Consider the following 11,289-nt stretch of genomic DNA (forward strand, 5'->3'; position numbering starts at 1 on the left):
GCAGTATTCCCTGAGAGAGAGGGCTTCTCCACTCTGGCTCTGCTCAGGTGACCAGGAGATGGGGCCTCTTGTCACCTCCCACTCATCCACGGGTCCCCAGGAGTTCTCTATGCATAATGCAGAACCCCCCCCCCCCCCGCCTCTGCTTCCAGTTCCGTGGCCTTCTGTGCCCACGGGACTGTGTCCCGATTGGGTGGCCTCACCTTGCTCCCTGGCCCTGTGTTTGCTTCCTGGTTGCCCCTCTGTGTAAGTCTCCCTATCCTGAGGAGACTTTCTGCGTCTGTCCCTCTGGCTCGGGGCTGTCCCCACCCTCAGACACCTCTGTTAGGCTATGCTGCTCTCCTGTCCTCATGTGGCTTGCTTTTTTTGTCCCGTCCTTGGCCTTGTGGAGTTTGGGGGCCTTGGCCCACCCTCTAGGGCCTTGATGGCTGTCCTTCCGTTTCTCTGCATTTTTTTCTCCATCTCTGTAATCCTCTCTCCCCACCTCGAGGCCCTTCGCTCAGTCCTCCCCACCAATGCCTCTCATCTCCATGGGCTCCGGTACCCAGGGCTGCCTGGGCTGGGCGGTGGCATGGTGTGGTTGGAGGGGGTGGCCCCGGGGGTGGGCCCTTCATCCAATGCAGCTCGGCTTCTCATCAGCATTCTCCTCGCAGGGCCCCCTAGCCCCGACCAATACGATCTCCCCCTCCCCTGCTCCCCTCCCTCCCTGCTCCCTGTCTTCCTCCTGCCCGCCCCCCTCCCTGCCTCCCTCCCTCCCTCCCTCCATCTCTCCCCTCCACCACCATCACCACCACTCCCCCCGCGCTCCAGGACCCAGCGCGGGCGGGCGGACAGGCGGCGGCCTAGGAGGGGAGAAGGAGCGGCGGCGGCGGGAGTACCGGCGGCAGCCGGGAGGCAGGCCCGGCTGGGGACACAGAGCCGCCGGCGGCTGCTGCTCACACGGGACCAGAGTACTCGGCCAGGCCCTCCCACTGAGAGCGGGCCGCCCCCAGGACACCCCACCCTCCTCCGCCTTCCCGTTCACCTGCTCCTCTCCATCCTCTCCTCCCACCTCATCTCTCCACCTCATCCCCCCCCCCCCCCTTCTTGGTTTCTCCAGGGCTGCCAGTTACCCTGTCCTCGCCAGCCCCTTCACTGCCCGGCCTCTCCTGGCCCCCAAGCATGCTTTTCCCGTGGGGACCGAGGGCTTGAGGACTCCAGGCCCTAGCCTCATCCAGGGCAGGGCCAAGGCTCTGGGGGGAGGGGGGGAAGGGGGCGGCCCCCTCCCCCCCAGCAGGCCCTCCCCTCCCCCACTTCTCCCGATGGCCAGCTTTCTTTTCTCCACCCAGTCCTCACCCCCTGTGCCCCCCCCAGGCCGGCCCGGCTAGGGGAGGGGGCGGGGGCCCTTTCCTGGGCCGGCTTCCCCCTCCCCCGGCTTTGCCTGTGCCCCCCTCCCTTCCGTTTTCACCTTCCTCTCCTCCTTTCCTCCCTCCTTCCCCTCCGTTTGCTCCTTCCCCCTCTCCTCTCTCCCCTTCTCTCCTCCATTTTCTCCTTTCCCCTTCCTCCCCTCCTGGCCCGCCCTTTGCTTTTCCACCTGTCCTTCCTCCCTGCTGCTGGAGAGACACTGTTTTGGATTAGTTGGGGGCCACCGCGGGCGGCGGGGGAGGGGGCCCGGTGGACTGCCCTCTCCCCCCGGCCCCAGCCTCACCAGCACCCAGCGTCGGAGCATCTCTCAGTAGTTCCTCGGGCCTCGAGGGAGCCCAGCCCTCCGTCCCACCAGGATCCGTAAGTGTCTGCAGGGAGGGGATTTGGGCTGGGTCCTGGGTCCTGCAAGGCCACCCTGCCCGGCCAGCAGGCTGGCAAGGGCCCCACAGTCCCTGCTCCCGGTAGATGGCAAGGAACCTGCTCCCCGCTGCTTTGTGCCCTCCCTCCCAACCTCTCATTCTCCACGACCTTTTCTCACCCTTACTCTTGGGCACACACCTCACACCTACCCTCAGTCCGAGCTTCCCAGGGCCCTGTGGGTTGACTGGCCCTGCGGGAACTCTCTTCACAAGGGTCCTGGCTTGTTCCTTCTCCAAGCTTAGGGTCCCAGACCCACACTGGCTCCTGACTTGTGTGTTGGTTTTCTCTCTCTTTTTCTGTCTGTCTCTGTCTCTCTCTCTCTCTCTCTCTGTCCCATTGCACCTCCTGTCTCCTGAAAAATGCCTTTGCATTTCCAAGTCTGCATTTCACCTGTCTCCCTGGCCTACCCGGCTCTGCCCAACTTCTCTTTTCTCCACTGCTCTCTCACCCTGGCTTAGCATCTGTCTCTGTTGGAGATGCTAATTCACATCTAGCCTTCTTCCCACTATCTTTCCATTCTCTGCCTGATCCTCCCCACCTCCGTGTTCATCGCTCACTTTTCAGCTTTGCTCCCCCAGACCCACCTGGGTCCCCAATGTTCCCCTCCATAGCTGTCCCCATCCCCTGCTGTCTCCCCTGCCTTTTGCCCTGGCCCTGCCATCCACTGTCTCAGTCTTCTACTTCTGAACCCTGCTACCTTTTTGCTTCCCTCCCTCCCAGCACCCCTGGGCTGGGGGCTCTGGGATCCTCTGCACTCCTGCAGGCATCACTGAGTTCCTGCATCTGTGCAGGCTGCTCTCCCTTCTGGGGCGTCCACTCTGCCTCAGTTTCCCTCCTGGCTCATCTCTTTAGTCTGTGTGGGCAGCTCTCTCCCTGTGTGCTTCTCCCACAGGCCTTTTCATCCTCGCTTCTGCCCCTCTGGCCTCACTCAGTTCCCTGAAGCTGCTGTGCTGCTTGCCCTTTGCTCACACTCTGTCTGTCTGTCTGTCTATCTGTCTCAGACTGTCTCTCTCGTCAGTTTCTTGGGTTTTTGTTTGTTTGGTTGGTTGATTTTGTTTTGGTTGTTGTTGTTGTTTTTTCTGCTCCCTATCTTTTTCCTTATTTGTTCTGCTCTGGGAGACAGGGTTTCCTGTAGTCCAGGCTAGCCTGGGATTTGCGGTGTAGCTGAACCTGGCTCTGAACCCCTGATCCCACCTCTGCCTGCTGGCCACTAGCCTTACAGCTGTGTCACCATGCCCTGCTCTTCTTGCGGTTCAGCCCCTCTCTCCTGCTTGCCTCCCGTCCTAGCTAATGTCTCCAACCTGTGGGGCCTGGTCCCCTCTCCTCAGCTCCCCTCTGTGGCCGGGGCTGTTTCTATCTGTTCCTGCCTGCTGTGAGTCTCGGGGTCTGTGTGTCCTGGGCCTGCCTGCTCCCTGTTCCTTCTTGCGTCCCTCATCTGCTCCTTTCATAGCTCTTTGTTTCTGAGACAGGGTCCAACTCTGTAGTGCAGGGATCACTGTACAGCGTAGACTAGCCTCACGCTCTCCGTGACTCCCCGGCCTCCAGAGTGAAGGAACTGCATCCTGGTATGGATGTCTGACTACCGTGTGTCTCCCTCTCACCTCCACACTCAGCCGTAGTCACCTTCAGGGCTGGCTTCCTGTACACACTTCCCAGCACCTGTGTGTCACAGCGGCCCACAGTCTGTCTGCACAATGCCTCCATCCACTTTGCCCACCTGTCTGCCACCTGTAGGGCCCTGCCCTCTGCCCTCTCAGCCTTCTCTGATCAGTAGTCCCTGAACCCCTTTGTTCCCAGTGTCCTAGGGTAACCCCCTCCTGCCCTTCCCCTTGAGAACTCTCCTTCTAGCTCTCCCAGAATTCCCTGCTCCTCCCTCCTGGTCAGGCCTCCACACTAGAGGTAAATGGCAGTCTGCAGCCAGCAGTCTGTTGAACCCAAAGGCTGAGCGGCCTGGGGAGGACTTTCCAAGGTCACCCGGGAAGTAGGGGCACCTGCGAGACTGATGAGCCTCCCTTTCTCCTTGGGCCTTGCGTGTGATGTGCCCTTCCTCAGGATTGCCACCCTGGCCTGGTGCCAGCTGGAGCCCCTCCCCGGGGCTGGTGGGGACTCCACACTGCTCCAGTGCCAGGGATCCGTGTGCACACCTGGAAAACACACCCCGCCCAGCGCTTGTGCGGCCAACAGCCGGAGTACCCACAGCACACCTGGGCACCCCGAGCCGGGGCTGTGAGGAGCCGTGTACCAGCCTCCCTCAGCGCCCCAGAGCAGGGTGCAGGCCGCGCCTGAGCAGCCGCCTCTTTCTTGCAGAAAGTCTTCCAGCGTTCCCCTCTCCCTGCTGGACTCTCACTGGCCCTATGAGTCAGTTTGTGCCTCTCCCTGTATCTGTCCTCACCCACACCCACCCACGAATAGCCCCTGTCTGGTCCTCATCCCTCTCTCTGGCATCTGTCCTTTTATCTCCACACCGTCCTGCGCCGTCTCTTTCCCCATCTCTCTCCCAGGCCTACCTCTAACTTCCTTCAGCGCACTTCCTTGCTTTTCCCTGTCGTCAGCTGTTCTGTCATCTTTCCATTCTTTTGTGTCTGTCTGTTTCCCCTTCCTTTCTCGTTTTCTGAGTCCCTGTGTCTTTCCTTTTTCACTTCTCATCAGATACTCTTTCTGTTTCCTCCTTTCTCTTCTGTGCTGTCTTTTCAAGTTCTTTGCTATGTTGATTTTCCTCCCAGCTTCCCTGCCTTCCTCCCTCCCTACCCCTCACCAAGTTTCCTAATTTTCAGATAGTTTCACCTATCAGACCTTGGGTGCCCAGACCTCTCTCCCATGGGATTGTGGGAACCAGGGACATCAGGAAGGTGGCAAGTGAGGCTTGGGATAGGGTTGCCTAGCAACCACTGCATCCTCTCCAGCCAGTTTCTGTTGCCTAGTAACGGCTGCCTGCCCAGAGACAGGGGCGGGACTGGGGTGGTGGCAGCACTTCCCAGTTTCCTGTTGGGGTGGGGCTGGTCCTCAGAATCACTCCTACTTGAAATTTCTAGCAGTGCCTGTCCTATCAGTGACCGCTGACCTTTCCATCTTCCAGAGCTCAGGACTATGCACTTGCTGTCCCCAGCGAGCTGGGCCTTTCAGAACTGTGGATTCCTCCTCAGTAATGACTGGGAGGACTATGCTTGCCACCCCATCCAGCAGCTTCTCTAAGAGATGCTGTCCCCTCACACCAGCCACCCGTCTTGGGGCCGGGGTGTCTCTCTGCAGGTGGCGAGTGGGGGCCGCGGCAGCTGCATCCCCATGAGGAGGGGAGGAAGATGCCGGCTGAGCTGCTGCTGCTGCTGATAGTTGCCTTCGCCAACCCCAGCTGCCAGGTGCTGTCATCACTGCGCATGGGTGAGGCCCCAGCTCCTCAGAAACTCCCCTCCAGACCCGTCCTGGGAACTCAGGCATACTAGTACCAAGGTGCTCAGGTCGCCAGTTCTCCCCTCTGGACCCAGGAGTCCGGGACCCTGCTAGCCAGTCTCAGATCCGGGAGTCTAGACCTCCAGCCTTTGGTCTCACATCCAAAGCCCCACAGCCACCCTTTCTCAGGCCGTAGGCATCTGGCCCCTCCCAACTCCTGTCTCCTCTCAGCTGCAATCCTGGATGACCAGACCGTGTGTGGCCGTGGGGAGCGTCTGGCTCTGGCCCTGGCCCGGGAGCAGATCAACGGGATCATCGAGGTCCCCGCCAAGGCCCGGGTGGAAGTCGACATCTTTGAGCTGCAGCGGGACAGCCAGTACGAGACCACGGACACCAGTGAGCGGGGCGTCGGGGCGTCGGGGGGTGTCCTCCCTCAGTCCCTCCACCCTGGCCTTCTCAGCTCAGCCTGTGCTCCTTTGCTCACACCTGCCCGCTGCCACCGAGCTGGGCCGCCGCTGGGTTTAGAGGCCCAGGCCCTGAGGCGCAGGCTTTATAAATCCCGGTGGGTCAGGTAGAGCAGCTGCGGGTGAGCAGGAGGCGGAGTGCGGCACTGTGCGCCCGCAGAGCAGGCTTGCCCCGTGGGAGGGCCGCAGAGGTGCCGGCTGATGCTCATTTGGACCCGTGAATGGTAGTTCCTGCTCTCCTAGCTTGCTTTTTTCAGCCGTGATAAAACAGTGACCAAAACCAACTTGGGGAAGCAAGGGTTTAAGTCTGCAGGTTATGTAGGCCATGATGGAGGGAAACCAGGGCAGGAACTCCGGGCAGGAACCTGGAGGCAGGACCTGCAGCAGAACTGTGGAGGAGCACTGCTCACTGGCCTGTTCCTCCTGGCTTGCTCAACCCGCTTTCCTGTAGATGCCCACCATCGTCTTCCCAGGGTTAGCGCCACCCACGGCAGGGTGAGCCCTCCCACTTCAGTCCCACAGGCCAGTCTGCTGCAAGAGCTTCCTCAGTGAGGGGCCCCTCCCAGATGGCCGGGCTTTACATCAAGTTGACAAAAGCTCGCTCGAAGCTCTTTGCAGCGGTCTGCATTAAGACACCTTTTAGCTGGGCAGTCTTGGCTCATACCTTTAATCCCAAGGCTTGGGAGGAAGAGGCCGGTGGATCTCTGTGAGCTGGAGGCCAGCCTGATCTACAAAGTGAGTTCCAGGACAGCCAAGGCTACACAGAGAAACCCTGTCTCAGAAAAACCAAACGAAAACAAAAACACAAGACATGTTTTATACTGGGCATGCTGGCTCACACCTGTAGTCTGAGCGCTTGGAAGGCGGGGGCAGGAGAGCTCTGTGAATGTGAAGTCAATCTTGACTACATAGTAAGTTTCAGGCCAACCTGAGGCATACATACAGAGTAAAATCCTGCCTGAAAAACCCAGCCCAGCCCAAGCCCAACCAGCAGACATTTTAAGCCTGAGATGAGCTCACTTAGCATTCCTAACAGGGGGCTTTGACTCCAAGCACAGTGAGTAAACAGAGGTGTGAACAGTTTTCTTCCCCACCGGCCTTATCCTGAGTGTTGTAGACTGTGGGTTTCAGGCCTCCAGCAGGGAGAATGGAATGGGCTGCTTTTCAGGCTTTCGACTGGTGCATCACAGTGTGGAGGAGCTGAGACGGAGGCTAAAGAGGCGGGGGATAGAGCAGGCATGCCAAGGAACAGGGTGTGGGTGAGGCCGTCTTGACCAGCTGGAGTCCGTGTGCTTAAGGGGACCCTGAGAATACAGCCAGGTCAAAGGAACGCGGGACCTGTTAAAAAGAGGCCCCTGGCAGGCCTGCAGAGGAGCTGGACTCAGCCATTCCCGAAACAGTGCTGGGGAACCAGGAGCTCCTAGACAGAGCCACTTCTGAAGTTAGTCCCTAACCCTTGCAGTGGTGTGACCTCATTTGCGTCCTCATCCTTCCTGTGTCTGTGCGCACGGTCTAAGCTTTCTGACTAGCCCCAGCCACGCTGTTCTCCGAACCCATCCTGACTTTCTGTCGTGCCACCGATAGCATGAAGATGGACCACCACATCTCAACGCAAGCTTGTTCCTTCTGTGCCCTCTGTGCTGAAGGCCCCACCATTTGCACAGGGAGGCCTGAAATGGTCCTTGTTTTCTGTTTCTCTCCCAAGAGCCATTAACCCTGCCTCTTATTTGTCTCCAGATTCATTTTCTCTCCATCTCCCACCCATCCTCTGTACCCTGCCTACATCAGGATGCTGGCCAATCCCCTCCTTCACCACACATCAGTTTCAGGGCCGAGTTTCCCCTGAGGGCACCGGCTTGGAGGGAGGGGAAGCTCCCTCCTGGTTTGCAGTTCAAAGGAGGCTCACAGAGCTGGGCGTGGGGGTGCGGGCCTGTAGGAGGCCCAGGAAGAGGAGTACAAGCCCAGGGTAGTCCTGTCTCCATACGAAGATCCAAGGTAGCCTGGGCAATGTGGCGAGACCTTCCCTAAGCACGCGCAGATACAGGTGCACGCGCACACACACACACACACACACACGCTTTCCCGTGTTCCTCCTGACTTGGCCTGTCTCTCTGTGGCTGTTCCCTGGCTCCCTGTGTCTGAGCAGGCCAAGCGGCTGGTCCTCTGGAATCCAGGCTGCTGGAGGAGTGTCCCACATCTCTGAGCTTCTGGGTCCCTCCCTGGACCAGGCAGTCTCCTGAGAGGGTGGTGGGAGCAGAGCCCCTGACTCGAGTTTCCTTCCCACCCTTCACAGTGTGTCAGATCCTGCCCAAGGGGGTCGTGTCTGTCCTGGGACCTTCCTCCAGCCCAGCTTCTGCCTCCACCGTGAGCCATATCTGTGGGGAGAAGGAGGTGAGGGGTTGTGATTGGGGGGGACTGGGGGGGGAGACTTGGACCCCTGGCAAGCAACGTCTCCCTTCTGTCCAGATCCCCCATATCAAGGTGGGTCCTGAGGAGACGCCCCGCCTTCAGTACCTTCGGTTCGCATCTGTCAGCCTGTACCCCAGTAACGAAGACGTCAGCCTGGCCGTCTCTCGAATCCTCAAGTCCTTTAACTACCCGTCGGCCAGCCTCATCTGCGCCAAGGCTGAGTGTGAGGGAGAACCTCCTGTTCTTTTCCCGTTCTTTCTAGCCACCCCTTCCCTGGAGCCTGAGTGTGCCACCCTCCCCTGGTCCCACCGTGAGAGCTGGGACACTGGGTTCCATAGACCAGTTCTTGTCCCAGAGAGACCCCTGCGATTCACTGGCAGAGAACTCCCTTTGCCCAGCTCTCACCAGGCGTGCAGGGTGGCTGTGGGCAGTGCTGGCACCTAACTTTTCTACACGTATTATTGATTTTCAGATAGTGTAGGTTTTCTTTGGCATGTTCGTATGTATTTATCATGTCATTTTGCTTGTAATTGCCCCTTCATACAACTCCTGGTCTAGGGGAGGCCTCAGGCCACTGAGGACTTGGGACCCCACAGTGGTGTGGGCTGCCAGGACATGTGTGGGGCCTTTGGAAGGGGTCCTGACCCCTGACTCTAGGAGGCCTGGAGCCCGTATCTGAGCGTGCCCCCCTAAGCTGACTGTGAAGTGCTGGGCGAGTGTGTTCTTCTGGAGGGCTGCTTGGTGGGACAGACAGGAGGCCTCGGAGTGCAGCCCCAGGAGTGCTGAGGCTGAGTGCGGAACAGGGGCGCTGGGGCCGGCCGAGCCGCAGCAGGGCGAGGCTGCACGGCCAGATCCCTGTAGTGGAGGTGTCGGCCTGCGTAGGGACATGTGTGTCCGGAGAGACCAGACGAGCCGTGGGTTAGGTGAGAGGGTGCGGGTGGGTGTGGGGCCAGGCCTCCTCACAGGGAGGAGCGAATGGGCGGCAGCCTGTGTAGGCCTCCATAGAGAGGAGGAGAGCACGCGGGCTTCAGGTGTGAGTTCCCTGAGATGGTCATGGGCGGTGGTCTGCGGCGGGCTGTGAGTGTGCAGGGGGGTACTGAGCTTTGGAACTTCTGGAAGGGATTCATCTTTTTGGAGGTCCTTACTGAACACCTGCTGGGTGTCAGACTTGCGTTAGGACAGCTGTGAGCGAGACAGTGTCCTTGTCAAACCTCCTTTCCAATGACAGAAGTCAGGCAAAGCTCTTATCTACTCTGTTCTCTGGAGAAGGAGCAAGGTCATTCAGGTTGGAGTGGGGGTAGGGGCGGTAGTGGGTGTGGGCCTCTTAGGGAGCTGGGGCAGGTCAGAGGTCAGCCATGAAGGAGCCTGGGGAAACAGGGTCCCAGGGAGGGAGCAGCCAGGCTAAGGCCACAGGACCAGAAGGCTGACTGCGAGACGAGGGGCCCTCGCAGATGAGACCTTGGCACAGAGCAGGGCACACCCGCTTCCACCGCTGGCTGCTTGTGGGGAGCACACTCAGCACAGGCATGGCCAGTGCAGGAGGCGAGAGAGGGCAGTGGCTTATGCCAGGGTGGCGGCCATGGCACAGCTTCATAGGCTCTGATGGCTTAGGGAGAGAAAGAGAAGAACCCAGGCTGCGGGCAGGGTTCTGGGCAGAGCGGCTGGCACGTGGCGACCTGTCACCTGAAGGAGGGAGACAGGCTGGGAAAGCGTCACTGCTGTGTCAGACATTCCCGGGAGCTTTCTTAGAGGGGGTTTTGCTTGGGGGTCCCTCAAAGAACTAAGTCCCCAAGCCCAGTGTCCCAAGAGCACCTGCTGTTTTCTGAGCATGCCCCCCCTGCTGGGAGAGGGGAAGGCAGTTCTGAGGGCCGTGTCCGGGTGGGCAGAAGGAAGCGCTCTAACGTGGGCCTGGCCCTCCCTCAGGCCTGCTGCGGTTAGAAGAATTGGTGCGAGGTTTCCTCATCTCGAAGGAGACGCTCTCCGTGCGGATGCTGGACGACAGCCGGGACCCCACGCCGCTGCTCAAGGAGATCCGCGACGACAAAGTGTCCACCATCATCATCGATGCCAACGCATCCATCTCCCACCTTGTCCTCCGTAAGGTGGGCCCCTCCTCTTCTCCACAGAACCTGGGGGCCAGATACCTCAGCGGTGGGAAGCGGGCTCCGAGGGGTCGAGTGACCTGGGATCAGTAGGGAGGCCCTACCTCTCGGTGTGTGAGGGTGATGAGCCTGCAGCAGGGAAAGTCCTTGGAGCCTCGTGGGCCCAGAGGAAACGTCTGCGTCATCACTCTTTAGGACTGTTGTTGCTGTGGTTTTATTTCTTTTTCAAAAGATTTATTGTTTCTCATTATGTGTGTGTGGGGGGGTGGTTCTGTGTGTGTGAGTGCTGATGCCTCTGGAGGCCAGAGCTGTGGGGTTCCCCTGGAACTGGAGTTACAGGAAGCAGTGAGCCACGTGGGTGCTGGGAATTGAACTCGGGTCCTCTGCAGAGCCAGTGCACGCTCCTAACCGCAGAGCCACCTCTCTAGCTCCTGAGTTTGAGCTCTCTCTGCGGGTATTCAGGCTGACCTCACATTAGAGAACTTGGAGCTCTGTGTTGAGGGCTTCAAACATGGCCTGAACCGGGGCCTCCCGCCCCTCTATGTGGGGCAGATATTTTGAACATTGTGGACGTAGACGCTGGGATCCCCGAGGCCCCGTGCACCAGGACCTCTCCCCGAGGCCTAGCACATTCCATCCGTCAGTGGGCCAAGCTCATTAATCATTCCTTCCCTTCCCTGCACTTAATTTTTCTTCATAATCAAATTTGTATTATTTTTCTCCGTTTGTTTTTCATTTATTTTCCTTTTAATTAAAACCATGTGTCACTGCTGACTGCAGCCTGCAGGCGGAAGTGTTGGGCAGGCTCTCGAGGGTAGAGAGAGGACTTAGGGAAGAGGCTCTGCGTGGACAGGCCGCCTGGGCAGAGATCTCGGCCTCTCCTGTGCAACTGTGCATCAGGGTGTGAGCGTCAGTGCACACTGTCTCCGTGCCCGTGTGTGTGTGGGTGTGTGTGTGTGTGTGTGTGTCAGTGCACACTGTCTCCGTGCCCGTGGGGGTGTGTGTGTGTGTGTGTGTGTGAGAGTCAGTGCACACTGTCTCCGTGCCCGTGGGTGTGTGTGTGTGTGTGTGTGTGTGTCAGTGCACACTGTCTCCGTGCCCGT

At 59.3% G+C, this 11,289-nt stretch overlaps 1 protein-coding gene across 1 annotated transcript in view; it reads left to right on the forward strand.

Moving 5' to 3' along the window:
* Window positions 1–743: 743 nt before the first annotated feature.
* The window catches only part of Grik5 (glutamate ionotropic receptor kainate type subunit 5), a gene marked incomplete at its 3' end in the record, with an annotated part of 50,637 nt that continues 40,091 nt past the window's right edge, over window positions 744–11,289 (forward strand). The window contains 6 exon segments of the mRNA XM_055617361.1: window positions 744–1,764; window positions 5,074–5,202; window positions 5,443–5,607; window positions 7,969–8,066; window positions 8,142–8,307; window positions 10,008–10,186. Coding sequence (XP_055473336.1) covers window positions 5,124–5,202; window positions 5,443–5,607; window positions 7,969–8,066; window positions 8,142–8,307; window positions 10,008–10,186 — 687 coding nt within the window.

The sequence above is a fragment of the Psammomys obesus genome, unplaced genomic scaffold (assembly GCF_907164565.1).
Source record: "Psammomys obesus unplaced genomic scaffold, mPsaObe1.curated_primary_1811, whole genome shotgun sequence".
In the NCBI taxonomy this organism is placed as follows: Eukaryota; Metazoa; Chordata; class Mammalia; order Rodentia; family Muridae; genus Psammomys; species Psammomys obesus.